Source organism: Tiliqua scincoides, chromosome 4, assembly GCF_035046505.1.
Source record: "Tiliqua scincoides isolate rTilSci1 chromosome 4, rTilSci1.hap2, whole genome shotgun sequence".
NCBI classification, from domain to species: domain Eukaryota; kingdom Metazoa; phylum Chordata; class Lepidosauria; order Squamata; family Scincidae; genus Tiliqua; species Tiliqua scincoides.
Window position 1 is genome coordinate 27282577 of NC_089824.1, and position 27992 is coordinate 27310568.

Below are 27992 nucleotides of genomic sequence, written 5' to 3' on the forward strand. Positions count from 1 at the left end.
TGCAAGAGCCCAATAATCACGCGGGCCACCCTTTCAGCAGCGCTGCTTTGGCTGACAGATCATCAGAGCACCTGAGCTGCAAAGGGATGCCCTGGCAGAGGTGGCACAGCTAAAAGAGTCACTTTTGTAATAATTAGGGTCTTCTAGTGCAGTGGTTTTCAAACTGGGGCCATGAAGGCCCTGGCCTCTGGCCCCTTAAGGGGCAGGGGCAGCAAGGAGGCAGCGATGCAATCCCCAAGTTCACGTCACTAAGAGGGATGCAGGGGCTTGGCTGTACTTACCAGAGGCTCCTGCAACCTCCCGGGTGTGTGTGAGCATCTGCAGGGCTCCCCAGGCTTCTAAAAGTGAAAGTGAAGGGATCGCGCTCCACCTCCGCAAAACGAAGTGGAGCACAATCGCTCCACTTTCACTTTTGGAAGCCTGGGGAGCCCTACAAACGCTTGCACAGGGCTCCCCACACCCCCGGGAAGCTGCAGGAGGCTCTGGTAAGTCCAGCCAAGCCCCTGCAGCCCCCTTAGGGTCCCCCCCGCCCCCGCAAGGACTTACACAGGCCTTTAAACTCTCCCTGAGTGTCTGAGAACCACTGTTCTAGTGTGATACTTAGACTCTCCCATATTTTGAAAATAAGCTCAAGATCTGCATATTTTCTGTTCTGTCATTAGCAACTAATGAGTTCCCTTGTAAGAACAAATTGCTTATTTCAGGCTATAATTTGCTTAACCCATTTCTACCAGGCCCACAGGTGTACGTATTTGGTCCCTGTTGTGTACATGCAACCTTGGGCAGAAATGGGTTAATCCCTTCCTGCTTAACGATGTCACTTCTGGCCTTCAGCAAGCACCATGAATGCTACTCCACTGTATGACACCCTGATTTACACGATGGGTTTCATACAAATACCTGCAAAAAAAGCATTTCTTTGTAGGAATTTTCTAAAGCTGAAGCAGCCCTGAAAATCTTCTAAAATTTATTAAGCAGCAAATATTATTAATAATAACAGCTCTTCTAATAAATCCACTTAACTGCTTCAGGGACCAATCATTAGCACTTTTGGAAGTGCTTATCCAATTTTCCAGTGCTGGTGCAGCTGTGCTAATGGGGTGTGCACTGCATCCTTTGATGGGATCCTTTGATGGTCTCCTCAAGATAAGTGAATGTTTGTTTCCTTATCTTGGGGCTGCATTGCGGCTGCACCGTGCTGAAAAGATAGGACTGGATCCACAGACCTCCTGTGTACATTTGGGCCCAGAGGGCATCCACCTATGAATTCTTAAGAAACTCAAATGCTAAATTGTTCATCTTTCAACAAACAATAAACAACTTGCCCTCTAAATCACTCTCTGTGCCACAAGACTGAAAGGTTGCCAATGTCATACCAATGTTTTAAAAGGATCAGGGGGGAGGGGGTTGAGAAAATAACAGGCTGACCAGCTTAACATTTGTTCTGTGTAAAATTGGTGGAATGCACCAGATAACATAATTATGATAACATTATTATGCATAGAAGATAACATTATTATGCATAAAATAACGAGACTTGTTGAAGGAGAATCTGCAAGGTTTCTGCAAAGGTAAGTCCAGCCTCACTAACCTTCTAGAGCAGTGGGTTCAATTGTGGGTTGCCACCCACTATTGAGAGCAGAGCCTGGGTCACTCCCCCTTAAGAGGAGTGGCCCAGGAATGCATCCCCAACAGTGCCAAAGCAATCACAGCACTGTGGGGACCCAGGGACTTCCCCACATACTGGGGGTGTCCTTCAGCTTCCCGGGAGATCCTGGAGACTTACAGTTGCCTCCGCAACCATCTGTGCGGCTGCAATGAGCTCCAATCTGCTATCGGAGCTCACTTCATGCAAACCAGAAGTGAGCTCCAAAAGCAGATCGGAGCTCACTGCAGCCAAGTGGAAGGTCATGGAGGCGGCTGTAAGCCTCCAGGCCCCCCCCCCCCGGAGGATGCAGGGTGCCCCCAGGTACATGGTGGCGTCCCTGGGTCCCCACAGCGGTGCGATCACTGTGGCACTCTCTGGGCAGCCCCCCCCCGCTCCTGCCTTGCTCCCCCCAAAACTTAGAGCAGTCCCAACATCCGAGTAGAACTTTGGGAACTGCTGTTCTGGAATTCTGGGAGAGTGACAGCAGGTACCTGGACTGAGGCAGTTCAGCTGACACCTACAATCTTCAACTTCAAAAGGCTTTTGACTAAGAGCCTCACCAAAGCTGCTGAGTACACTTAGCAGTCACAGGTCCTTTGATGGACTAGTTGCTAGTTAATTAATCAGAAACAAAGAATAGAAATAAATGGGTAATTTTATACTGAAAGTAACGAGTAGAATCCCCCCCACTAAGAATCTGTCTTTGAGCCAGTCCTTTTTAATTTGTCCATAAATGATCTGAATTTAGGGATAAACAATGAGGCAGCCAAATGTGCAGATGACACGAAACTATTCAAGGTGGTAAAAACCATAGCACATTATAAAGGGTGCCAAAAGAACCTCTCTGATGAGGTTAAGATTGCAATCCTATACACACTTTCCTGTAAGTTCCATTGAACACAATAAGAACACAACACTACTTCTGAGTAGGCATGCATAGTGCTGAGCTGCAAATGAATGGGCAACCAAACGGAAAATGCAGTTAAATTGACAAGTGTAAAGTGGTCACACTGGGGCCAAAAATCTCAATTTAACATATAGACAGATAGGGTCGACCAGGAAGGCAGTCTTGGGTTCATGGTGAATAAAAATGTTGACCCAGTGCACAACTTCTATAAAGAAGGCAAATTCCATCCTGGAATCATTAGGAAAGAGATTTAGAATAATAGTGCAATTTTATGCATGTTCACTCAGAGTTAAGTTCCCTTGTCTTCAACAGACCATTTGCCCTAAACAATGTGTTTAGGACTGTAGATGGGCAACCCAATTCAATGCGAATTCCCAGGCAGCAGGGTCAATGTGGGCTGCACTTCATCTGCATGGGAATTTTGCAGGCTGGAGGTCTCCATGAGGTAAAGGAACATTTGCTTCCTTGCTTTGGTGAAAGCCCAAACCCACACAATGGATCTACTCGGACCTTCACAAGCCCAATAGCTGGCGCAAGTCCATGTGCACTCATGACAATGGATCAGGCCAGGGAGGGATTGGATGCGGCACGCGCCACTGACACCAATCCAACCCCCAGCCTGATCCACCCAACCCTGTTCCCACCCTCCTCTATCCCATTACACCGCTTCTCCTATCCACACACCACTTGGTGCGAAACTTACTGTGTCTGGCATAGGCTGGGTCTTCTGCCAGTGTGGGCTTTCACACCAGCACAGGCATCTACTATGCTGTTGCAAACTACTTTGCAGCACTTTTGCAATGGCCAGCACCAGCACAGAACATACTATGCCAGTGTGGAGGCTGCACTGGATTGCGTTATAAAACTACTAATAGTATAATGCCTCTATACAAATCTATGGTCTGGCTACATATGGAATACCACGTACAGTTCTGACTGTCACATCTTACAAAAGATATTGCAAAACTGGAAAAAGTCCAAAAGAGAGCAACCAAAATGATCAGAGAGCTGGATCAGCCTGCTTAAGAAAAAAGGCTAAAACATTTGGAGCTTTTATGGTTGGAAAAAAAAGGCAATGAAGGAGAGACATGACTGAGAGTTATACAATTATGCATGATGTAGAGAAAAGAGAAAAGTTTTTCTTCCTCCCTCTCACAATACTAGAATGAGAGTTCATTCAATGAAACTGATTGGTTGGTGATTTAGGATGGACAAAAGAAGGTACTTCGTCATGCAACACATAGTAAGTCTGCAGAATTTGCTGCCATAAGATACGGTAATGGCCAGCAGCTTGGATGCCTTCAAAAGGGGTTTGGACAAATTCCTGCAGGACAGGTCTGTTAATGGCTACACACAACTTCTGGGTTCAGCAGCAAAATGCTTATGAATACTTGGGAGCAACAGTGGGAAAGAATTATGGTTTTCTCCTCAGCATACCTGCTTCCCAGAGTCAGCTGGCAGGCCACAGTGGGAAAGCGGGTGCTGGCCTAGATGGGCCCTTTGGGCTTTTCTTATGTTCTTATATATGACTGTGTCAGATGTACTTTTCCCCAGGAGAAAAGTTTCAGAACACCTGCCAACTTAGTGTCATCAGGTGCTTTCCAGAAACAAACTCTCTTTCCCATAAGTATATTTATGAACTCCAGAGAGAACTGCTAACAGGTGCTTTGGTAAGAGTACAGGGAGACTTCTTTATATTTCTTTAGTAAACATTTGATCTCAGCATATTGTGGAGTGACAAAACACACCAGAAATAAATGACCAAACCTATCCTCTTTTATGAATGAGAAAATCTCCTCTAAAGGAACTCCTAAGTTACTGTTCTGTCCAAAACACTGTCTCACATGTTCAGCTTTGTCTTTTCTCCAGTTCATCCACCACACATTTCTTTATTCTCTTTCTTAAGTATCTCCCCATTCATTTCATCCCAGAACTATCTGGCTGCATCCTCTCTCATTAGCCTACTAGAGCAGTGTTTCTCAAGGTTTGACCTCCACCGTACCACTTCATATGGGCCACTTATTCAAAGTACCACCAGAAGTAACTGGCAATGGTGATCACCGTCATCACCAGTTGGGTTGGGAGGCCAGATGTGATTCAACAAACACCAGTAAGAGGTTCAGGGTGGAACTGGAGAAGGGGAACACTGTTATCACCAGTTACTTCTGGGCTGGGAGGCCAGATGGAATGCAACAAACACCAGTAACAGGCTCAGGGTAGATTGGAGGGGCTTTTTAGAGCACGGGAAAATATGCTTTGGAGCTCTGCCTGCCAAGCTGAGCCCCCTACTGCTGTTTGTTGTGTCACATTCCTGGTGTCACTGACGGATGACAGTTGTCAAGCGATTCTGTGAGTACCACCAGACACCACCTCAAGTATTGCTAGTGGTACCCATACCACTGGTTGAGCAACACTGTGCTAGACAGAGATTCTCAACCTTGTTGTGAAGGGTAAGTGAAGAATTAAGTATCTACACAGCCCTGGCCAACCTAGTGCAGCCCAGGAAGGAACTCATTTATTGAAATGAGTGTAATTTTATCATCATCATAAAAACTTAAGAACAGCCCCACTGGATCAGGCCATAGGCCCATCTAGTCCAGCTTCCTGTATCTCATAGCAGCCCACCAAATGCCCCAGGGAGCACACCAGATAACAAGAGACCTGCATCCTGGTGCCTTCTCCTGCATCTGGCATTCTGACATAGCCCATTTCTAAAATCAGGAGGTTGCACATACACATCATGGATTGTAACCAGTAATGGATTTTTCCTCCAGAAATTTGTCCAATCCCCTTTTAAAGGCATCTAGGCCAGATGCCATCACCACATCCTGTGGCAAAGGTTCCACAGACCAACCACACGCTAAGTAAAGAAATATTTTTTTGTCTGTCCCAACTCTCCCAACACTCAATTTTAGTGGACATCCCCTGGTTCTAGTGTTATGTGAGAGTGTAAAGAGCATCTCTCTATCCACTTTATCCTTCCCATGCATAATTTTGTATGTCTCAAGCATCATCACCATCATCTTCTGTGCCTTTCTTCCTTAGGTTCCAAGTCAATTCAGAGGCACCCTCACATCCAGGTACCTACCAGCCCTAAAGAAGTGTTGAGCTTCAGTAAGGTCGCTGCATGGTGTACCTTCTGATGATCCTGTCCCCATGATCCTGTACATCAATGATTTCCAACCTGGTGATCATGTACCCTTAAAGGTACTCAACAAGACCTTTAGGGGTACTTGAAAAGGAATTGAATAATGGCAGGAAAAGGCAGTTAGTGCCCCAGAATATCTTGGAGGGCCAGCAAGGCAGGAAGGAAAGCTGGCTGTGAAACCCCCAACAAAAACAGCTCGTTGCTGGTCATCAATTCATGCATGAATCAGTGATTGAAAACCAACACAGCAAAGAAGCTGAAAGTTTATGTGTACATGTTTACTTGGAAGCAAGCCCCCTCCAGTGGCGTCACTAGGGTTCATGTCACCTGGTACATGCTACCAGCGCATCACACCCCATGCAGTGGGCGGGGCAACACCCAAGATGGTGGACGTAGTGATGTACCATCACTCCGCCCCATGGTCTTTTGGTTGTACCTTTTGATAGAACAAAGAAAGAACACATTCTGCATGAAATTACGCATTGATTGATACATAACATGCTGGTATTATTCCCCCAAACTGTGATTTTCGTCACTAGTGGTGTCACACCCCCTCCAGGGTGTCAACTTACTAACACCTTATTGCAGCAGTTCTCAAACTTTTAGCACTGGGACCCACTTTTTAGAATGACAATCTGTCCAAGACCCACCAGAAGTGATGTCATGGTGGAAGTGACATCATCAGGCAAATTAAAATAAATAAGTATAAATAATTAAAGTAAAACAAATAATTAAATAAGCAGAAGCCAACCCTGTTCCACCAAGTGAATTTCCTCTGTAGCCTGCCTGCAATAACACCCCCCACCTCCAAAACCAGTAAGGTTTTCAGCCCTAACCAGTGCCCAGTTCAATTTAAGAACTTCTGTTTAAACCAGATCACTGTCAGGATCCACCTGGCTTTGCAAGTCTCAAAAAGGTTCACCTTATCAGTTGAAGCCTCTGTTTTGATCTTTTTGGGGGGGGGGGGAGGCTGCCTTCTGGAGCACTTGTTTAGCTGCAGGTGCATAGGATCAGGACCATTCTGGCAGCCTTGTACTCTCCTTCACCTGATCTTCCACACCAGCCAAGGCAGTTTGCTTACTCATGAGTAAATGCAACCATGAGGTTTAACTTCACTTTCCATAGGGCTCAATACATTTATCTGCTTGGAGGGAGAGGCCTCCTTCTCAGGTGTTTTTGGGGGCTGCATTCATTGGATCAGGATCATTCTGGTGTCATTGGATTCCTCTCAGCCTGCCCTTTCTGACAGACTAAGGCATATTCACCTACTCACGAGTAAACACGCAATACGGCTCACTTTCACTTTCCATAGGTATCCATGCATTTTTTGTTCTCCAGTCTTTTGGCCATAACTTTTGATAGAAAGGAGATATTTCATTCTGGTTCTTTGCACTGCATTCCGCTCGAAATTCCACATCCAATGGTATATAACAGGGGTGCTCAAACTTTCAACTTTAGGGATGCTGGACCTTTAACAAGTGTATAGAAGAGAGAATTGCAGCAGGTGCAACTTGTCATCCCACAGATGACAAGCAGCACATGCTGAAATTCTCTCTTCTAAACACTTGTTAAAGGTCCAGCATCCCTAAAGTTGAAAGTTTGAGCACCCCTGGTATATAATATGATGGGGTCACTCCTAACTACAACAGTTTTAGCGTGTCACCCCCATGCACGTCACCCGGTGTGGCCCACACCCCCGTAGTGACGCCACTGAGCCCCTCCATGACCCAGCAGGGCTCCAGGTCCTAAGGATACAATCCTATCCACACTTACCTGGGAGTAAGCCCCACTGACAACAAGGGGATTTACTTCAGAGTAGATATGGAGAGGCTTGGGCTCTAAGTAAGCCTTGCCGCTGAAGTGCCACAATTGTGGCATCATCGGACTTGGCCTGGCGATGCCCCCCACTTTTCTCCTTCTCCCCCTCTAATGGGGTGGATCCAGGAGGGGGCCAGGGGTGCATGCCCCCCAAACAGTCATACCAGTGGGGAGCAAAGCCAGGGGAACTGAGATGAGTTGGAATGGGAGCCCAGGTCTAGCAGGCAGGTAGATCTGGGCTCCAGGTCTGGGGGAGCCCAGGTCTACCTGTGCAGCAAACAGCCACGCGGTGGTGTAGCTGGAGGGGGGCGGAGCAGCCCCGCCCTGCGGAGCCATGCCCTGCAGGGGGAACAAAACGGAACCGAAAGGGGGCCGCTTGCCCACCCCGCTGAGCTCCCCTCCAGCTACGCCACCGCCGGAGACCACAAGCTCAGGCAGGAGCCCAGGCCCGCCTGCGGGGGGAGCGGCGGCGCACCTGGTGAAGGCGAAGGCCATGAGGCTGAGGGTGGTGAAGCTGAGCAGGGTGATGGTGTGGGGCCGGTAGAAGAACTCCAGCGTGATGTCCTCCACCTGCTGCTCGTTGATCATGCGGAAGTGCAGCCGGTAGTTCACGTCGTCCTTGCTCAGGGTCCGGCTCCCCACGCACGCCGCCATCGCGCCAGCCAGCTAGCCAGCCCAGCCCGGGAAGGAGGCGGCAGACTCGCCGCCGCGCGCAGCGTGGGCCGGCGCAGGGCGAGAGGGGAGGCGCCACCCAGGCCGCGCCGCCGGGGAGGAGCCGGCGGGCAGCTTCGCCCCTCCCGCGGCAGAGGCCCTCGCCTCGCCCCAGCACGGGAAGCGCTCACGGGGCTCCGGGGAGGCCCGCAGCTGCCAGGTAAGGGGCGCCGCGCTCGTCTCGTCTCGTCTCGTCTCGTCTTGGGGCTGGCGGCCCCCAGGAGGCCCTCAGCGCCTCCACTGACGGGCAGGCCAAGCTGAGGACGTCCGGCTCCCAGCCACGAGGATGCTGCCGCAGGGCTGGCTGGGCAGGGCAGGCCGGGCTGGGCTTCTGCCTCAGCAGCCGGTAGAGCGCCGCCTTCCTCCGCCTCAGGCGGGGTCGTTTTGGCTTCCCATTCTCCCCCCCCCCCCCATTAAACACTTGCACGTATTAAGACCCCAAGCCTAGGCATGTCTGCTCAGAAGAATATATTTCTTTACCCAGGGTGTGGTTAGTCTGTGGAACTCCTGGCCACAGGATGGACAGAGTGGGCGGGGGGGTGTTCTTTTCGCTCTGGCACAACATCAGAACCAGGGGACAGCCACTCAGACTGAGTGTGGGGAGAGTGAGGACAGACAAAAGGAATTATTAATCGGTGGAACTCCCTGCCACTTGATATGGGGAAAGACATTAGGCAGGGGGTGGATAGAGGGAGGCTGTTATCCCTCTCACACAACACCAGAACCGGGGGGGGGCATCTGCTAAAAATTGAGTGTGGGGAGAGTCAGGACAGACAAAAGAAAATATTAATCAGTGGAACCCCCTGCCACATGATGTGGGGGAAGACATTGTGCAGCGGTGGATAGAGGGAGGTTCTTTTGGAGCGTGGGGAGAGTTAGGACAAACAAAAGAAAATGCTTCTTTACCTGGCATGTAATTAGTCTGTAGAACACTTTGCCACAGGATATGGTGATGACATCTGGTACTAAGGAACCAGGGAACAGCCAGTAAATTTGAGTGTTGGGAGAGTTAGGACAGACAAGAGAAAATATTTCTTTACCCAGTTTGTGATAAGTCTGTGGAACTCCTGGCCACAGGATGTGGTGAAGCTGTCTGACCAAGACACCCTTAAAAGGGGATTGGACAGATTTCTGGAGGAAAAGTCCATCATAAATTACAAGCCTTGATGGGTCTGTGCAACCTCCTGATTTTAGAAGTGGGCTGCTTCAGAATGCCACATGCGAGGAGGGCACCAGAATGCAGGTCTCTTATTGTCTTATGTGCTCCCTGAGGCATCTGGTGGGCCACTGAGATACCGAAAGCTGGGCTGGATGTGCTTTTGACCTGATCCAGCTGCACTCTTCTTAAGTTCTTAAGGGGACATCTGAGATCTTGTTAAGTTCCCAGGTAAGCAAGGATAGGATTGCAGCCTCTATGAGTGCATTATCTGAAAGGTGTAGTGTGGATCTCTCCCTGATGTTCTGCTGATGAAGAGCATTTGTTGTGACATGGGGAAGCAGCATTCAGAAATAGGGCTCCCTCCCTATTTTAAGTCTGAAGTGGAACAGGCCAGAATTCTATCAACTTTGCATAATATATAGATTGGTTCTGTTCTGTCCAATGGGATTTCTTCCCAGGTAGATATTCATAGGATTGCAACCACATTCTGCAGTAACAACTGTAGATGCCAGTATATTTACTGGGGAGTAAGTCCTAGAGCTGCAGTTTTCAATTTTTTTCATCTCATGGCACACTGACAAGGTGCTAAAATTGTCAAGGCACACCATCAGTTTTTGGACAATTGACAAGGTATCCAGCACTGCTGGCCAGGGACTCACATCCCCCAATATCCATACTAATAAATGGACCCTCCCACAAACTCCTGTGGCACACTGCAAACTATTCATGACACACCAATGAGACACAGCACAGTGGTTGAAAATCACTGTGCTAGAGCATTCATCTGGGTTTAATTCAATATAACTGTGTTTATAAGTGCATCCTAAGTGTGTAATTTTGTGCACATCAAATGTGGGGTGAGAACATGGACAGGGGCTCCAAGAGCACACATAAGTGGCCACCATCTGCTGTACACTGCACCACTCCATGCATGTGCTGGCACTCCCTGAGACTCCACACATGTGCTGGTGGTTAGCTTCTGTTAGTGTAAAAGGCTTCAGAGACTGGAATGGCTGCCTAGTTTCAACCTATCGGTTCTAGTCTTGCCCTCAGGAGTAATATATACTTATCTGGGAGTAAGCCCAGTGAACATAAGAATTACTGCTGAGTAAACATGCAGATGATCAGACTGCAAGCCTGCCAGTCCAGCACCAATTTAAGGCTAATCTCTCCTTGTGGTTTCCAAATCCTGTTCCTACACTCCTCTTGTTCCCAGTTCCCTGACTCATTTGCCCCTAGAACACATGTAGTGAGTGTTTCAAACACTTATCGTTCTTTAATGGGTAATGATGAAATTAAGGCTGTAATGCTGTGCACACTTCCCATGCATTAAGTCCCATTGAACACAGTGGGACTTTCGTCTGCATAAATGTGCATTAAACATACTGTATGTCTAGAAACAGTTAAAATAATCCAGCATTATGAATGAGTTCCTTACAAGTTATCCACAATTTTTTTTTCTTTCCTGCTTTTATGCTCAAATGTAACTGTGTTAGTAATAACCTCAAACAGGAAAATTTCCAACCTAGTTACTGGAGGCAGTATTTCCTTATTGCATGTGTCTAGCTCTGGATTCACATTTTTAAATAAATTTAAAATTTGGCATTTAAAAATAGTGTTTATTGTTGAAGGTTTGTAGTTGAAGGTCAAGGTCAAGTTTCTACAAAGTCACTGTGATGACTAGGCTGACAGTTTCTGGCAGGGATGGTGAGCAGGCCTTGGCTGTCCTGAGTATTGTATAATGTATTGGCAACCTTCAGTTTCAAAAGACTATGGTATCGCGCTCTGAAAGGTGGTTCTGGAACAGCGTCTAGTGTGGCTGAAAAGGCCAATCCGGGAGTGACAATCCCTTCCACACCGGGAGCAAGTGCAGTCTGTCCCTGGTCTGTCTCCCTGGCTATGGGCCTTCCTTCTTTGCCTCTTTGCCTCAGACTGCTTGCAAAGTGTCTCTTCAAACTGGGAAAGGCCATGCTGCACAGCCTGCCTCCAAGCAGACTGCTCAGAGGCCAGGGTTTCCCACTTGTTGAGGTCCATCCCTAAGGCGTTCAGATCCCTCTTGCAGATGTCCTTGTATCGCAGCTGTGGTCTACATGTAGGGCGCTTTCCTTGCACGAGTTCTCCATAGAGGAGATCCTTTGGGATCCAGCCATCATCCATTCTCACGACATGACCGAGCCAACACAGGTGTCTCTGTTTCAGCAGTGCATACATGCTAGGGATTCCAGCACGTTCCAGGACTGTGTTGTTAGGAACTTTGTCCTGCCAGATGATGCCGAGAATGCGCCGGAGGCAGCGCATGTGGAAAGCGTTCAGTTTCCTCTCCTGTTGTGAGCGAAGAGTCCATGACTCGCTGCAGTACAGAAGTGTACTCAGGATGCAAGCTCTGTAGACCTGGATCTTGGTATGTTCTGTCAGCTTCTTGTTGGACCAGACTCTTTGTGAGTCTGGAAAATGTGGTAGCTGCTTTACCGATGCGTTTGTTTAGCTCAGTATCGAGAGAAAGAGTGTCGGAGATCGTTGAGCCAAGGTACACAAAGTCATGGACAACCTCCAGTTCATGCGCAGAGATTGTAATGCAGGGAGGTGAGTCCACATCCTGAACCATGACCTGTGTTTTCTTTAGGGTGATTGTCAGTCCAAAATCTTGGCAGGCCTTGCTAAAACGATCCATGAGCTGCTGGAGATCTTTGGCAGAGTGGGTAGTGACAGCTGCATCGTCGGCAAACAGGAAGTCTGCTGTCCTGAGTGGAGGAGCCTTAAATGCCTCTCCTGAGCCCCACACTTTCCTCTTCTGCTCCAGAGGAAAAGGACCATGAGGGGGGCTACTTGGTAGCAGTAACTACAACTATTGCTTGGTAAGCAAACTAGCCCATGAAGATGGGATGCTGGCCAAACTACCATCACATTATTTAAATTACATTAAGTCCATTTGGCCTGGGGTGGTGGAGAGGGCAATCATATTGGAACTGTGGGATGTGGGGCAGAAGTATTTAACTCTTTTCACATGCAGAGTGTTCTCAACAAAAATGGTCACTTCAAAACTGCAATTGGTCTTTGGAGGGAAGCTGCCATTGGCATTAATGTATCTCCTTCAGGAAAATCCTTTTGCAAGAAAATCCTTTTACAAGTTTGTCTAGCATGCACGAAGTAGTCCTTCAGATCTTGGCTATAAACCTAGCACAATAGGCAGTTAAACAGTGCTGTTTACTATGACCTTTAGGGATTAGTAATATGGTTTCTCATAGATTGATACTAGATGCACTTGAGTTCTCTTCACTAATTAAATTAAACATTAGTTTAATTGTTTCCATGTTAAACCTTTGCATGCACAATATTGGCTTTAATATTCCTATAACCTTTTCTATGTAATGGTCTTTTATTACAGAATATCATCAACAAGATGACTTCATTGACCAGACAGATATTTAGATGTCGTCCCTTGCTAAAGACGTGCAGTGTCATGAATTGTACAGAACTGAAAAAACAGTCTATTAAAACATGGACACTTTCTCTTGAACAACTGGGTTTACTGTCAATGCACCCATACAGATACACGTGTCAACCTATGTTAAAGAACCCTAGGATTGTTCTTTTGGATAACTGCATACAGTTTTGCAGTTCAAGTACTGAATTGAATTGGAGTGAAGAAAATAATTCACTCTCACTAACAAATAAAACAGAAACTGAAATAAAATCTAGTTCAGATACCAAAGCATTACATGAAGGTAAGTGATGAATAATGTGTAAATGAAATTAAGGGGAATGAAGGTTATCCCAGCATTGTATCTGTAATTCTAATTAAAAACTCATTTTTCTTGTTCCTTCTAAAGGGGTTTAGGATTACTACATTGTGTTGAGGAATGCGTGTTCATCAGTCTGAACTCTTAAGGGCTCAATCACACTTGTCACTCAGCATTATGGGCAGCCAATCCTATGGTTCCTGGTGCCGGGAGGAACAGCAGTGCCCAAATTTTTCCCCTTCCCCCAAAGAAAACCCCAAGCCTTCTTCTGTTTCCGCTGACTGTTTTGCCAGCACAGATAAAAGAACCTCCATGTCCAGCTTTTCAGCCTGACACAGAGGATAGGATCTGGCAGAGCAGGCCTCTGCTTGTCCCACCCCACCCCAAAACACCTCCTCCCACCCTGAAAACCTGCACCACCACCTGGTGGTGCGACCTACCTTCTGGCACTCCCACAGTGTCCTCTACCCAGCGCTGGGCCCAGCACTGACTGTCACTGTTACTCCGTGCTCTGAGGGTGCTGTAAGCATGCTTTACGGCATGTTCACAACACCCAGCAGCGGAGCTAGGGCCAAATAGGATTGGGTCCTAAGGCTACCATTCTATGCATATTTACCTGGGAATAAGCACCATTAAATTAAATGAATCTTACTTCTGAGTAAATAGCCATAGGATTGGGTCGCCAGTGATATTTGAGAGGTGTTTCTCACATTATGTTTTCTGGCACCATGATACATGTGTACACATCTGTATTTTAGTGCAAGCTTGGTTGCGCTAGTATATTGTTTAGACTGATGCCTAAGGTTGCTAAGCCATGAAGATCACTGGCTGATCTTGGGCCACACATTCTCGGCCTAATCTGCCTCACAGGGTTGTTGTGAAGATGAAATGGAAAAAAAAAGGAATGATGTATATTGCTCTAAGCTTCTTGAAGAAATAGTGGGATTCAAGGGTAATAGATACTGTACATTAAATAAGTTTGTGTCAGTATCTGGTGCAGCACAAAGATCCTCAACTTCCAGGACCCACCTTAAATCCAACATGGTTTTTATGTCCATGAGCCAAGTGAGCAGCCACAGTGCCTCTTCTTTTCCTGTCCAGTGGGAGCTGATCACTGGGTGCAGCTGTGTTTTTGCTGCTCCTCTTACAACAGGGCAGCACTCAATTTTCAAAGGCAGAGAAAAAAGAATGTTGTAGTAGGGGAGGGGTGAGTGAAAGACTGGTGAGGGAGGCTAGGCCAAAGCCACCCCTCGAAGCAAATGCTTACAGCTAGAGTTTTCTCATTAGGATTCCTAGACCTAATTAATGTTCAAAATATGTATATCTGGGTCTCAGAACAACATTACAGCAGTGCTGTAACCCTTCTGGAGTTGTTACCCATTTCTGGGCCCTGATTCACCTGCTGAAGACGGGAAGCAAGCATTAATTGAAGTATATACTGGTGCTTCAGCATCTTCCCTGGTTTCCTATTATCTTGTTGAGTTCTGATTTTGAACTTTAACGCCATTAATGGTTTAGACTCTGTACCTCAGAGGTGGTTTTGTCCCTTATGCAACATTGTGATCCCTTAGAAGAGCTGACCCTCAGAACAGTAGCAGCAGCATCTGTATAAAAACATTAAGGACATTTAAAGAGGCATTCTGGTGGCTCCTACTCCACAACTGCAATGTTTCTTTGGGTAACATTTCTTTATTTTTCCTAGCTTTCTGTGGTTGGGATGGGCAGCCCAATCCTGAGCTGTCCAGAGGAGCAGTGGCACCAAAATGGCTGCCGCTACATCCAGTGGCTTCCGGGCAGTTGCTTTTTCCCCTTCCCCAGGTAAGGAAAGAGGCCCCACAATGGGGCTACTCGCATCTGTGCTGACTGTTTAGCCAGCACAGAGTAGAGCAGCCCTGTGTCGTGTTGGGAGACCTAACATGGGGTTCTGGATCCTACAGAGCAGAGCTTCACTGGTCCTTACCTTGAAAAGGCCTCGTGACTGCCTCCCCTGTAGGATGCAGTGCATGCCCCGTTGGCACGGTTGAATTAGTGCTGGAAGTTAGATAGGATTGGGCCATGTGTAACATATGGAAGATGAATAAAAGGAGGGGCAGTCGAAACCGAAGCTTCCGAGCACCCACTGAAGCAGTGGTGCCAAAGCGGCTACCACTGTATCCAGCAGGTGCCAGAAAGCCTCTGGGAGTCTCTTCAGGGGAAAAGGACTTTTGTCCGCTTCCCCTGGAGAAAGCTCCAGTCCCCGCAGTGGGGCTTCTCAAATCTGCACCGGCTGTTTTGCCAGTGCAGATTTGAGAGACTCCATGTCAGGCCTTCCAGCCCAATACGAAGTTTAGGATCCAGCAGAGCTCTGCTGGTCCCACCCCAGGCCCTCTTCCACCCTTGATTCACCCTCCCCCTGCCTCCTAGAGACCACACCACTGCCCAGCAGCCTCACTTACCCTGATGGTGGTGCGTTCTCCTCTTGCCAGTGCTGGGCCCGGCCCCTGACTGGCACAAGCCCAGTGCCAGCACTCCCTGCTCACCAAGTGCTATAAACATGCTTTATGGCACCCAGCAGTGGCGCTAAGTGAGTTCTGGATTGGACCCTTAGTAATCCAAATACTGTACTACCATGCAGTGGCGTAGTTGGAAGGAGTGCCACCCCAGGGCACACCTTTCAGGGCTGAGGCCCAGGGCGGCATCCTTTGGCCTCAGAAGGCCTTCTAAGGCCTTAACATCACTTCCAGTTCTGCCCCCAAAATCAGAAGTGATGTTCTAGGCCTTCCAAGGTCCAGAGGGTGTTCCTCAGAAGACCCTCCAAATGCATTTGGAGTGCTCCGGTCATGTTTGGAGGGAGCACAGTGGCTGTGGCTGCCGCTTCCAAGTTGGGCAGCCTGGCTCCAAGTGACCATGCCAAGAGTGACTGCAGGGGTGGATAGGAGAATCTTCCTGCCCCCATTATCATTCTTGGCACAGTCACACACTGCTCGGAGTGAGGCTGGCTGAAGTGGGCAGTCTTGCTCCAAGTGGCTTTGCTGCGAGCGAGTGGGAAAGGACTCTTAACAGCTGCAGCAGGGGTGACATTGCAGCCCCCCACAAAGTGCCACCCAGGGTAACAGCATCCCCGTGACCCCCCCCCGTCAGCTTTGCAACTGCTACTGTGATAGAATAGCACAAATGAAAGGAATATTGTAGCATCACAAAGGTGAAAATACTTATGATGGGATAACCTTTCATGTGGTGTTAAAGATTCTACAAGGCTACTTTTGGTTTTTGTTGTGACAGACATAGCTATCTCTCTGGAACTGCTAGAGTGGGATTCCTCCATAGCCATGTAGTTATGTGCTTCATTGGCTCCACCTGCTGTCATTCTGTTTAGTTACTTTTAAAAATAACATTTCACTTACTATTAAAAGTTACCCAAATTGGAAGCCAAATGCAATAGGTGAAAGTTTGAGAATGGTCCAGTAAAAACATCCAGTAATCAACATGAAATGCATTAACCCTTTTTCAATTCAGTCTATAATGATGTCCTTGTACTAATTTCTAGTAAGTAACTGTTATATAACAGAAAATCTTACTGTTGGGAAAACCCTAAGTATTTTAGTTACATTGATGCTCATAGAGAAGCAGGCCAAATGTATCTTTTCAATAGACTTTGTTAAATAAATCCACTGTACCCCATATGATAGTTAAGGGGGAAAAGTTGAAACAGAAAAATTAAGAAATTAGTCCTGTGACCAGCGGAAAACAACTACTGTCTTTGCTAATTTGTGATTAATTTATAGAATGTGCATCAAATCCTACACATCCTTGATGCACATCCTATTAAATTAATCACATTCAAATTAGTGAATGTTCAGGAAGCTATACAGGTTTGGTTCTCTGGCCCATGGAAGGACTGGGTTCAGAATGTTTTTAATTAATGTACATAAAATAGCATTTTCCCCCCAACTAGTTTTCCATTCTTGAGCTGGTAGTTGCAAAGAAGCAGAGATACATTTAACATGTGAAGCAATGTTGTTAGACTAATTTTGGTGGTTAACATGTGTACGATGTGTGTTCTGTCAGTTTCTTCCCCAATGCTTACTTTTTCTGCTATTGACCTTCAGGTAGGGAAGATCTATTGCCTTCATCTGCTTTGGAGGAGGTTTCAGAAGATGAAGCTCTTCAGATTATAGCTGAGCCACCACTTCCTTTTGAGTCTTTCACATTTAAAGATTATGTTGATCATTCAGAAACTCTACGCAAGTTGGTTCTTCTAGGTAAGCATCTTGGCAGGCTCCTATGGATATGCTGAAAATTCTTCAATCAGCATTCTGTATGGCTGTATAATAGCAAATCCTAACTCCGTAGCCACCTTATAGTAATGTGTGTTAAAAGAATGCATATCTAAAAACATGGGGCAAAATGGATAGTTGCAGTATAGCTACTGAGTTGCCACTTTGTAAAGTCAGAAGTCCAAGGCTCTGCGGAAAAGAGTGCATGCCATAGACCCAGAATGTGTTAAAGAAATCATTTGTAAACTTTAAGATTTCCTTAGAAAAATATGTTATGTTTTTACATCAAGATACATTTTTTAAAAAAGTTTATTGGGCATCTAGCCAAAGCAATGGCTTTGATCATTGGAGATCTTTAAGCAGACGCTGGATGGTCACCTGTTGGGGATGTTGTAGCTGTGGATCACCTACATTGGCAAGGGGTTGGACTCCATGATCTTACAGGTCCTTTCCAACTCTGATTCTAATTTGCTGCAGGAGTCAATTTGTCTGAAGTGGAAAAACGGCCAAATGCAGGTCAGCTTCTTCTGAAGTTGGATTTTGAAAAAGATATAAGAAAAACACTTCTGTTCTTGAAGGATGTTGGTGTGGAGGATAACAAACTTGGAACATTTCTCACTAAAAACCCTTATATTCTTGGAGAAGATGTGAAAGATCTAGAGATAAGGTAAAATATCTTTTCTAGACATCCACCTGATTTATTGTCCACATATTATCTTTTATCATTCAAATCTTCTGCCTGAAATATTTTTCTGTCATTTGTGGATTTTGTGCAGTTTAAGGAAACTTTATGGTCAATTTTGCATTGTGGTTATTGAATTAACACAGTTTGAAATGTTCCTCATAGACAAGTTCAGCATATGTAACCCAGGAGAATGTTAAAGTTTGCTCATAAATGTACATGGTTATTTCCAAAAGGAGTGTAAAAATGATCCTGGATTTTGTATACATTATCTCTCTTTTTTTCTTTGGGATCTTTTCTGTAGCTGGGGAAGAGAGGGGTACCTTTTCTCTGGATTTTGCAAGACAGTGTGGTCCATAATATTTGAATGCAGAATTCTGTCAATGATGCCACTTAAAACACCGCAAATATGAAACTAGTTTAGCTTTGCTTATGTGCACGCCAGCTAAACTGAAAGATTCAAGGAAGGGGGAGTAGAATATCTTGTGGAGCAAATAAATCTATTATGCCACTACACAAAATTTCCTGTTTGGGGCTGTTGGGGGGAAATAGAAATAGAAATTCCAATAATCTTCGTGCTGAAATTATTCTTGGAGCCTGTCAGAAATGGCAAAGCAAAAGACAACAAACAGAGAAAGTGGGAGGTTGGCTAGCAACATGCTTCATTGCCTCACCCTTGTTCTGCAAGTCTTGTTATTAGCTGATTGTTTCAGTAAAAAAAATACAACCCTAGTATGAATAAAAAGAAGATTCTGGCCTATAAGGCAGTGTTATCTTAAAAATAGTGCAGTTAACGCAGATCAAATAAGCACAGATCTATTTGTCTAACATGAAAGAGACACTCTGTACACTGTCAATATGTGCTTCTGTGAGAAAATGCAAAACTGAGCAATAAAAAGGATTAAAGACAAGGCTGAGTAATTCTATGCATCCATCATAGACTTTGTATGGTAACCTGCTTTGACAAACTGCAGTAGTGCAGTGCTTTAAGTAAAAGTGAGGAAGTAATCTATTCTGGATATAGAATATAATGATTAGGGAAAGTGGTACTTTGGATTGGCGATTTAAATCATCTGGGGCAGGTGGACAGGCACACTTGCCTTGTGTTCAGTTCTTCTGCTGTTGCAGAAAAATGTGCTTAGTTCTGCTACCCACCAAATAATTAACTGAAATGTTTCATCTAGGGGAACTTTCCTTTGTAATAAATAACTCAGACTCATTTAAAAGCGTTTGAAACAAAACCCAAACAATGCCGAAATCCAATGAGCTCTTTGACACATTAATATGTTGATACAAACCATTTGTGCTGGCAGTGGCAACATAACCTAATGCAACCCTTTGCAGGATGTTTTTCGTAATGCTGAGCTGAAACAGCAGTCAGTAGACCACTTCCAAACCATTTGTGTTTTATAACCAACCCCAGTGCAACTGTGTCCAATGGTGTTTCCTCCCAAATAGAAACAGGCTTGCAGCCTTATGATTGTGCTGCGGATTGAATAGAAAGCTCTGACTTATGCATGTTTGTCTGGAAGTAAGTCTCACTGAGGTTGGTGATGCTTCCTCCCAAGTAAGTGTGTGTGGGACTTATTATTACTTATTTTGGTTAGTCACAACCCACCCACCTGTTGGTGGCTGGTGTTTTCTAAATATCAAGCCTTCCCAAGGACCTAGGATATTTAGAGGTATTTATGTAAAAGATGTGCAATTCCAAATAAAACTGTTTTTTGTAGCTCATATGTGGAAACTTCATTTACACCTAAGGTGTTTGTGATTATTATTTATTAATGTGTGTTTTGATTTTACCCTACTGCATCCATTTGGTTTGGGGCACCTTACTGCAGGTTCATCACTATTGATCTTAGTACTGAAAGACTAACAATCTGTGTAGAAGGCAAATTTAAAAAAAACATTGTTTCTATTCACTGATATTTTCTTTTTCTCTTTTGCCACCCTTCTCTGCAATACATGGTGGGATTCAACACATACCTACTCACAGAAAGCACCTCCACTCATACATGGTGAGAGGTTCAAAAATTCTTTCCTCAACAACTCCTTGTGGTACCTTCATAGGGTACTGAACTGGAGATCTTCTTTGACCTTGGAAGGTGGCTGGTGGTGGGTACTAGGGTCTGGTGCTTTAAGAGAAGCACTTAAAAACCTCAGTGCATGAGCAGAGCAGCCATTTGCACTGTTCTGGTTCTGAACCACAGCTCTCACAACACAATCTTAGTTCTATGCCATTCACTCCCCCCCCCTTTGAGAGCCCATGAAAAATACATTGGTGAAAAGGAAGAAAAAAAACTAGAAATTTCTAGGGCCCCCCCCCCCCCCCACTTAGAAAAGATACCTTAGATCCTTAAGCCATTTCTGTCTATTGCATATACACAACAGGAATCAAATGTGTATACCTGAGGACTGGGCAGAAATGGGTTAAGTAGTTGTGTGACGTAAGGCTTTGCTCCCAGTTGGTGAAGCAAAGGTAATGTTGGCTGCTGTGTCAACTCCCCAATTTGCCCCTTTCCTACTCACAGGACTGTTGGAAAACTAGATAGCAACCTATGTCAACTGAAAACCCAAGTGTTTTGGCTTAGCTGCATTTTGAACTGGGCAAATCTGAACAGAAATTTCTGAAAAGGAGAATTTAGAATGACTACAGTAACAGTGCAATCCTATGCATATCTGTTCAGAAGTAAGCTTCACTGGGACTTATTTCTAAGTAAGTGTGTATAGGATTGCAGACTTCAGCTGTAATCCCGTGCATACTTTCCAGGGAGTAAATCCAAGTGGAAACAGCAAGATTTACTTCTGAGGAGACATGCATAAGATTGTCAGAAGCTGTTCCATTAATTTTTTTCTGTCTGCGATAGTGGGAGTGAACCCAGACTCTCCTAGCTACAATGAGGAGATATTGAATGATTTAGAGCAGCACTGTAGCTGTTTGAACACAGGTTCTCTGTGACTTTGCATGACAAAATCCACTACAAAATTCATTTCAGTCGATATTTTTCTAGTGAGCAGAAAGGTGCTCTAGTTCTTTTTGAATAGATTTGATTTAAGTTAATGTAACCCCCCTGGAAAAAAATAATGTGCATTGCAAAGAGGCTTATAAAGCTATATGTTGAACAAATATAGTTCCTCAAATAAGGGGTGCTCAGCTTCTCAGAGGAACAGTGGTTGCCCCTGGAAATGATAGTACATGTTAGGGTGCTTTAATTTGCATAATTTACAATGCAGTCCTCTGCATGTCTACTCAGAAGTAAATTTCACTGTATTCAGTGGGGCTTATTCCCCAGACAGTGTGCATAGGTTTGCATTCTTAGTTGTTGTCAATTAATGTTGTTTGTGTATTGTGCCATTATAAATGGCAGAGGGCTGCAGTTCAGAAATAAGATGCATGTAAACTACCCATAGCTAAGCATTCTTGCGCAGTTTTAAATAATCTGGGTCACCTCACTGCTTGGAATGTCTTATTGTTTTGAATCTTGTGTTGCCAGAGAGTGCAATGTGCATTTTAATAAACATGGCATTTGTTTCTGGAGAAAAATACTCTACTTCTCATAAACAGTTCTTGCAAAACATCTGAACTGCAGCTGCACCACGAATGTTTGTTTTGAAATATTATTAATGCATAACTTTTATCAACATGCTTTCACTAAAATAAAACTGTTCAGGAAGGATGAAGGAAACTTATAGTAAAACTAGAATTTAATATAATTTTAATGTTGAGTAACTTTTTGGAAGGGGGGAGATGAACAGGAAAACACTACCATCTGTTTCTGCCTAGTTTACAGACATTAATTACTTGTTAATTTACTGAGTAAGGTTGTTTTGTCCCTTTTTAATTGAAATAAGTATATTTATAGTTTGCTGCCTTTATGTCTCAAACTCATCACTGTAGCCAAATAGAAGAAGAAAAAATTATTTTCTAATTTATTTCTGCCCAGCAGTGTCACTATTATATCATTGTGAAATATAAGCAAGAAAAAGTGCTTACACATTCTATCCATTCATGCTATCCATTCAGACAGCGGTTCCCAAACTCTCTGGAAGTTTGGGAACCACTCTGTTTGCGGGAGAGGGGTGAAGACAGAGGCACAGCTGCTGAGAGAAAAGGGTTTATTTACTTGCCTCTGGCAGTGACCGCCCTCCAGAGGGCTGTGGGAATCTGTGGACCCTTCTTCAGGGCTCCCCGTGCCTCCAAACAGCTGTAAATAGTGAAAAAGGTCACTTCCAGTTTCACAATGAAAACCAGAAGTAGCCTTTTTCACTGTTTATAGCACAGACTCCCTGGACCCTCCAGCGTGCCAGCAGTGCCACAGGTAAGCTTTGTCCCTGGCAGTGGCATGATCATGTTGATTGCGTTGCTTGCCTTCATCATCGCCCCACCCCTTAAGGGGGCAGGGACAGGGCTTCCTGGCTGCGGTGTCACAACACCCCAGTTTGGGAACATTTGCATTAAGGCATACTCAAGCCAGGGAACTGCGTTCTCTGAGGTCTACATTCCCTTATCTTGAGGAAGATAAGGGACTTCCTCCCCTTTGTGTCTTCCTCCCACCACAGGATGCTGCACACGCCCCATTGGCACAGCTGCATCAGTGCTAGAAAGTTGGATACGATTCAGCCCTTAGACAAGTAGGCTTTGGGGGCTGTTGGGGGGGGGGCTTAAGTACAGTTAGTAGAACGGTACAGATTCTACTTTGAAGAAACAGCCTATAAATGTATTTAGCAGAATTTTTCTTTTCATGTATATGGAGCTGCAGCACCCTAGGAATGGAAATCTGTTCGCTGAATCATTTTGTTGCTTGTAGAAGGTATACCTTGTGTATCTCTTTAAGAACGGAGGGATATAAATCTTTGGTTTCTTTTGGGCTGTTGCTTGATAACCTCTGTTTCTTTTTCTTAAGGGGCCTTTCTAGTTTTTGAAACCCTTCACAGTTTTTAATTGCAAAAGTGGTATTTTTAAAAGAGTTTTCTCTAATATAAACCATTTGGGACAATAAGATTATCTATCTGAACTAGGCTGGTACAGACTAAATTTAAGTACAGCTGGAAACCATTAGGACCATTCTTAAGTGCTAATGTTTTGCACAAAAATATTTATTTTCTTTGTCATTAATTGGACTCTGTGGTAAATATTATTAAAACATCCGTCATTTTGATAGATACTGCTGAGGAATTGGCACAGCTGTATAAATGATATCTCTGTGTTTCCTTCATTTTTAATTCAAATCTTTCTCTCCTTTAGGGTGGCTTATCTAATATCTAAAAAATTCAGCAAGGAAGCAGTTGCACAGATGGTCTCAAGGACGCCATATTTACTTCTTTTTTCTGTTGAAAGACTGGATAATAGACTGGGTTTCTTCCAAGAAGAACTGGGTTTAAATATGCAAAAGGTGCTACCTTTTAATGAGTGTCATTTAAGTGGTCAAGTGTGAAAGTTACTGGGCAAGGGGTGAGGGTTTGTGTTGTGGAAAAAAACTCAGTAAGCAGGTAGCAAGAATCTCTAGCATTACAAGGGCTTAAAACATTGCCTCTGAAGTCAGTCATCTTGAAAGAGTGTATGTCACTGGACAGTACAGCCTCAGTTATCCAGATAACCAAATAATTGATACATATGAATTATTAGATATTTTCCTGAAAGAAAATGCATTTTATGTGGTGTGACGTTGGCATAACTATAGGAGAAATAAATTTGGAATTTGAAAGAATGGAAGTTCAGATGGACTTAGGGTAGTATGTGCTGAGAATGTGTCCTGCTTAAGCCCTGTTGAAATGAATGAGACTTGGATACATGCTGTAAAATACATGTGTACATTTGTTAGAGATTATAGTACACGTTCTTTTCTTATACAGATGTGATATCCATGTAGGAAAACAACTCTGCATGAAGTGTGAACTTGAGGCTCATGCATAATGATCTGCTCATGAGTCTTTGGCCATGGATCAATATATCACACATTATATTTTTGTCTATCCAGGTGGAAGCAATAAAGCATCATGAATTGATATATGGCATGTGTTTGTTTTGTTGAAATCACACATTTGGAAACTGCTGTATGCATATAATTCTGCATAATGAATATGAATGGCACAGGTGGGATGGCTTTGGCTCACATAATAGGAAAAAAAATGTACAGCCAAATTATCCAATGCTGTTTTTAAAGAGTCAGAGTGTGAAAATAATCCAGCAAATAAATATGAGCACAAATTTAAGTAATATCTATTTAAGATTATTATACATAACATCAATATTTTTTGCCTTATGTGTCTTTAAAACAGACCAGAGATCTAGTAACTCGTCTTCCAAGGTTACTGACTGGCAGTCTTGAACCTATTAAAGAAAATCTGAAGGTAAGTCTTCTGTTTTTGTAATAGTGTGTTAGCCACTCCAGTTCAGAAAGGCAGCTTTTAGTTGTAACAAGAAATGTATAAAACAGCACCTTGGATAGCCTTGGACAGGGAACGGCACTGCTTAATGCTTTCCATTTACTGTGATTGAGAGTTGTGAAAAGAATATTATTTGACAAGAACTTGATATGATTGCATGGAAGTGTCCATGGTTGCCTGGAGAAAAGATACACGTTGCTTGAACAGGCACTGGGACCCTGATCCAACAACTTTAGAAAGCACATGGTGCAAAGGCCATATGTTACAGACAGGTATAGTGCTACCAGGTGTGCTTTTAAATGTATGTTAACATATGGCAGAAATCTATTTCATGTGCTGGGACCCTGTGCAGTGGTTCAGCAGGGACTGAAGAAGGAAACAAGGGTGAAGATGCAGCAAATACATTTTTATTGGGGGGATAATTTTACAAAGGCCAGGAAGGGGAATCAAAACTAAAAACCATTCAATGCTTCTTAGCCATTCACACAGCTAACCTCTAAATGCAAGCAGTGTACAGACGAAAAAGAGAAACAAGAGGAAATCCTTAAAGGGGAAAAGGTTATGTGATGGCTCCAGAGGGGGAAGGGGGAGGCATGTAGAGACCTACATAGGGGAACCAAGGTTTCCTACCTTGTTTCTGAGAGACTTGAGAACACTGAATTGCAGGGTTTGCAGTGGCAAAGGGCAGGCCACGAGATTCTCCTTGGCTTCAAAGGTACAAAGAGGGGGTCTCAAAGGTGCAAAGATAGGTATGAAGCAAGTCCTTACCATGCAATAAGGCAGGGAAGCTAAGTTGCCTTTCTTGAGAGGAAGGAGGGCAGAGAGAGAGCCCAAGAGGTTAGCTGACCTGTCCATGCTGAGATAGCACTCTGGGAAGAGAAATAAAAAGATTGTCAGGCAACAGTAGTACCTTCCATGAGATGCTGAATATTATCAGAGTGGCTCCCGTCTGTAAAGAGGCTGGCCAAATACAGTGGCATTTTAAAGACTTACACCAAACAGTGAACAAAGAAACATCTTTTTCATGTTGAATTAAAATTGTATATTGCTTTTGGAAAGCATTTAGTAATTAGTTGTGCAGCTCTGATGAAAGGATGGACCAGAAGAATTATGGAATTCTATCAAGAAGAACTATGGTTGTCTAACAATACAGGAGAAAAGGAGCTAAGGAAGAATTTTACATGCAGTTTACTTCATTCTGGGAAACATGCATAATAGTTTTTGGATTATAGAGTATATAGGTTATAACTCTTTACCCTGAAATGTTTCAGAGTGGATTGACTCATTACAATCCCTCTCTTCCAGGTGTACCAGCTTGAACTTGGTTTTAGTTCCAATGAAATTCAGCACATTGTGTGCAGAATCCCCAAGATTTTACAGATAAACAAAAGGAAACTAACAGCAACATTTGATTACTTGCACAATATAATGGGCATTCCCCACAGCATCATGGTTCATTTTCCTCAGGTAAGATCCTTGAATGTTGCTTAGGCCCCAATCCTATCCAATTTTCCAGTGCCGGTGCAGCTGTGCCAGTGGGGCGTGCACTGCATCCTGTGATGGGGAGGCAGTTACAGAGGCCTCCTCAAGGTAAGGGAACATTTTTTCCCTTACCTCGGTGCTACATTTTGGTTGCATCGGTGCTGGAAAATTGGATAGGATTGGGTTCTTAGTTAACACAGGCATTTTAGGAATAAACTTGAAACTTGGTTTAAGGAACTGTTATTGAACGTAAAATTATGCAGCCTTCACATTTCTACATTATGTAAGGGAACAGCATGAATGTATTTGAACATGTCACCAAGATTGTTCACAGTTTTAAAATTATCACTTGCAAATGTGATGGCGAACCTTAAAAACCAGGTAGCTTAATCCTACCCAAATTTACATGGAAGTAAGTCTCACTGATTTTGATGAGACTTAGGACCCAATCCTAAAGGCCCATAGTGCCATCCTTCAGCTCCAGTGCCAGCACTGAATGCCTTCCCTTGGGGGAGGGAGCACTGGCACCAGGCCAACTCCAGGCAGCTCTGGGCCCAGTGCTGGAAGGATGCTGCTCAGAGGGAGATAAGACTGCTGGCAGCAAGGCAGGCTTTTGGGTCGGTGGGTGTTCCATGGCAAGGGAGGAAAAAGCCCAGGAGGGCAGTGGGACCAGCGGTGGCCTCTTCTTCCAGATCCTATTCTCCATGTCAGACTGGAAAGCCCAACACGGAAGTTTTCAAGTCTGCACCAGCAGAATAGCTGGTGCAGACTTGAGAAGCCCCATTGAGACGAACATCCCCTTCCCCTGTGGAGACCTCTGGCAGCTTCCTGGTGCCCACAGGATACAACTGTTGCCATTTTGGAACTGCTCTTTCTCCACATGCCACGGCCATTAGGATTGGGCTGCCCTTCCCAAGGAAGTGTACAGGGATATCGCAACTCAAGCAATTTCAGATTGTTAGGCTTAAATTCACATTCTTTTTGGTCTTTTATTTTAGGTGTTTAACTCAAAGCTACTACGAATCAAAGAAAGACACATGTTCCTTAAATTTCTGGGAAGAGCACAGTATGACCCACAGCAGCCCAGCTATATATCCTTGGAAAAACTGGTATCTTTGTCTGATGATATGTTCTGCACAGAAATTGCTAAAGCAACAGTACAGGACTTCCAAAAATTCCAAAAAACTCTGTAAAGTAACATGATTTTTAAAAACAACAAATTGGTCGAGAACAAATACTATGGTAAACTTCCTTATTGCTAATTTTGAAGCAAAAGAAAACCAAATGAAGCTACCTTAGTGAATACACATAACATGCATGTTTACAATTTAAGAACTTGTAACCTGAACAGAACCATGTGGGGGCAACTGGGGAGGAGGTAAGGAGTTCACTGAAGTTATGAGCATCCCAGGTGCAGTAGCAGTAAAAGGTAAATAAATGTTGCCACCAAAGATGTCAACAATTGCTCTTCTGATTGATGTTGGCTGATCCTATGCTGCTTCCACTTGGTCATGGTGATCTTTACTAATGTTGCTTAGTCTTGGTCTAAGTTATGTAGCTATTGGTTACGTAGCTAAATATAAGTATTGGATTTTTAGACTTATTACAGACCAATGCCAACAGGGGTCATGGCACTGCCAGCACTAGTTTGGGCTGAGGCGAGGCAAGGATCTGGGCCCTTGACATGTATGGATCCCATGTCCTACACTGGCCTTCCCAGAACACATGCATACCAGATCCCCAGCTTCCCTAGCAGCTGGCTTTCTAGAGGCAGCAGCTCCTTTCCTTCCCACCTCAGGAAGAGAAGGAGCTGCTGCTACCTCAACTTCCTTTAGATTTCCCTACAATAATGCAGAGGCCCGTCCTTGGGGAGAAAGCCCAGTTGGATGGGAGTAGGAGGAAAAAGAGGACATATCTATGCAAGTTGAGACACATTGGCATGTCCACCTACTTTCCACTGGTCAGTCAGGCTTCCTCCCTGTAAGCGGGGCCTTGGCAGTGTTGCACGGTGCCCTGGAAGCAAGGCCACTGGTCACAGCAGCACATAGAACTAC

General features: G+C 44.6%; 2 protein-coding genes across 3 annotated transcripts in view; one reads left to right on the forward strand and one right to left on the reverse strand.

Annotated features, from left to right (window-relative positions):
• Positions 1–8227, reverse strand: part of PTDSS1 (phosphatidylserine synthase 1) — a 39884-nt gene extending 31657 nt beyond the window's left edge. Inside the window, exon 1 of the mRNA XM_066625862.1 lies at positions 7997–8227. Coding sequence (XP_066481959.1) covers positions 7997–8175 — 179 coding nt within the window. The 5' untranslated portion in view covers positions 8176–8227. The remainder of the gene's footprint in view (positions 1–7996) is intronic.
• A 63-nt stretch (positions 8228–8290) lies between these two features.
• Positions 8291–27402, forward strand: MTERF3 (mitochondrial transcription termination factor 3). Of its 2 annotated transcripts, XM_066624224.1 has the most exons (9): positions 8303–8392; positions 12015–12246; positions 12777–13116; positions 17220–17372; positions 17865–18054; positions 23315–23462; positions 24349–24420; positions 25762–25923; positions 26937–27402. In XM_066624224.1, exons 3-9 carry the CDS (start codon positions 12792–12794, stop codon positions 27129–27131), a joined length of 1245 nt encoding a protein of 414 aa, XP_066480321.1. In that variant the 5' UTR covers positions 8303–8392; positions 12015–12246; positions 12777–12791; the 3' UTR covers positions 27132–27402. The 2 variants fall into 2 exon arrangements, with proteins under 2 accessions (XP_066480322.1, XP_066480321.1); XM_066624225.1 differs by lacking the exon at positions 12015–12246 and having other exon boundaries at positions 8291–8392.
• The last annotated feature ends 590 nt before the right edge of the window (positions 27403–27992 follow it).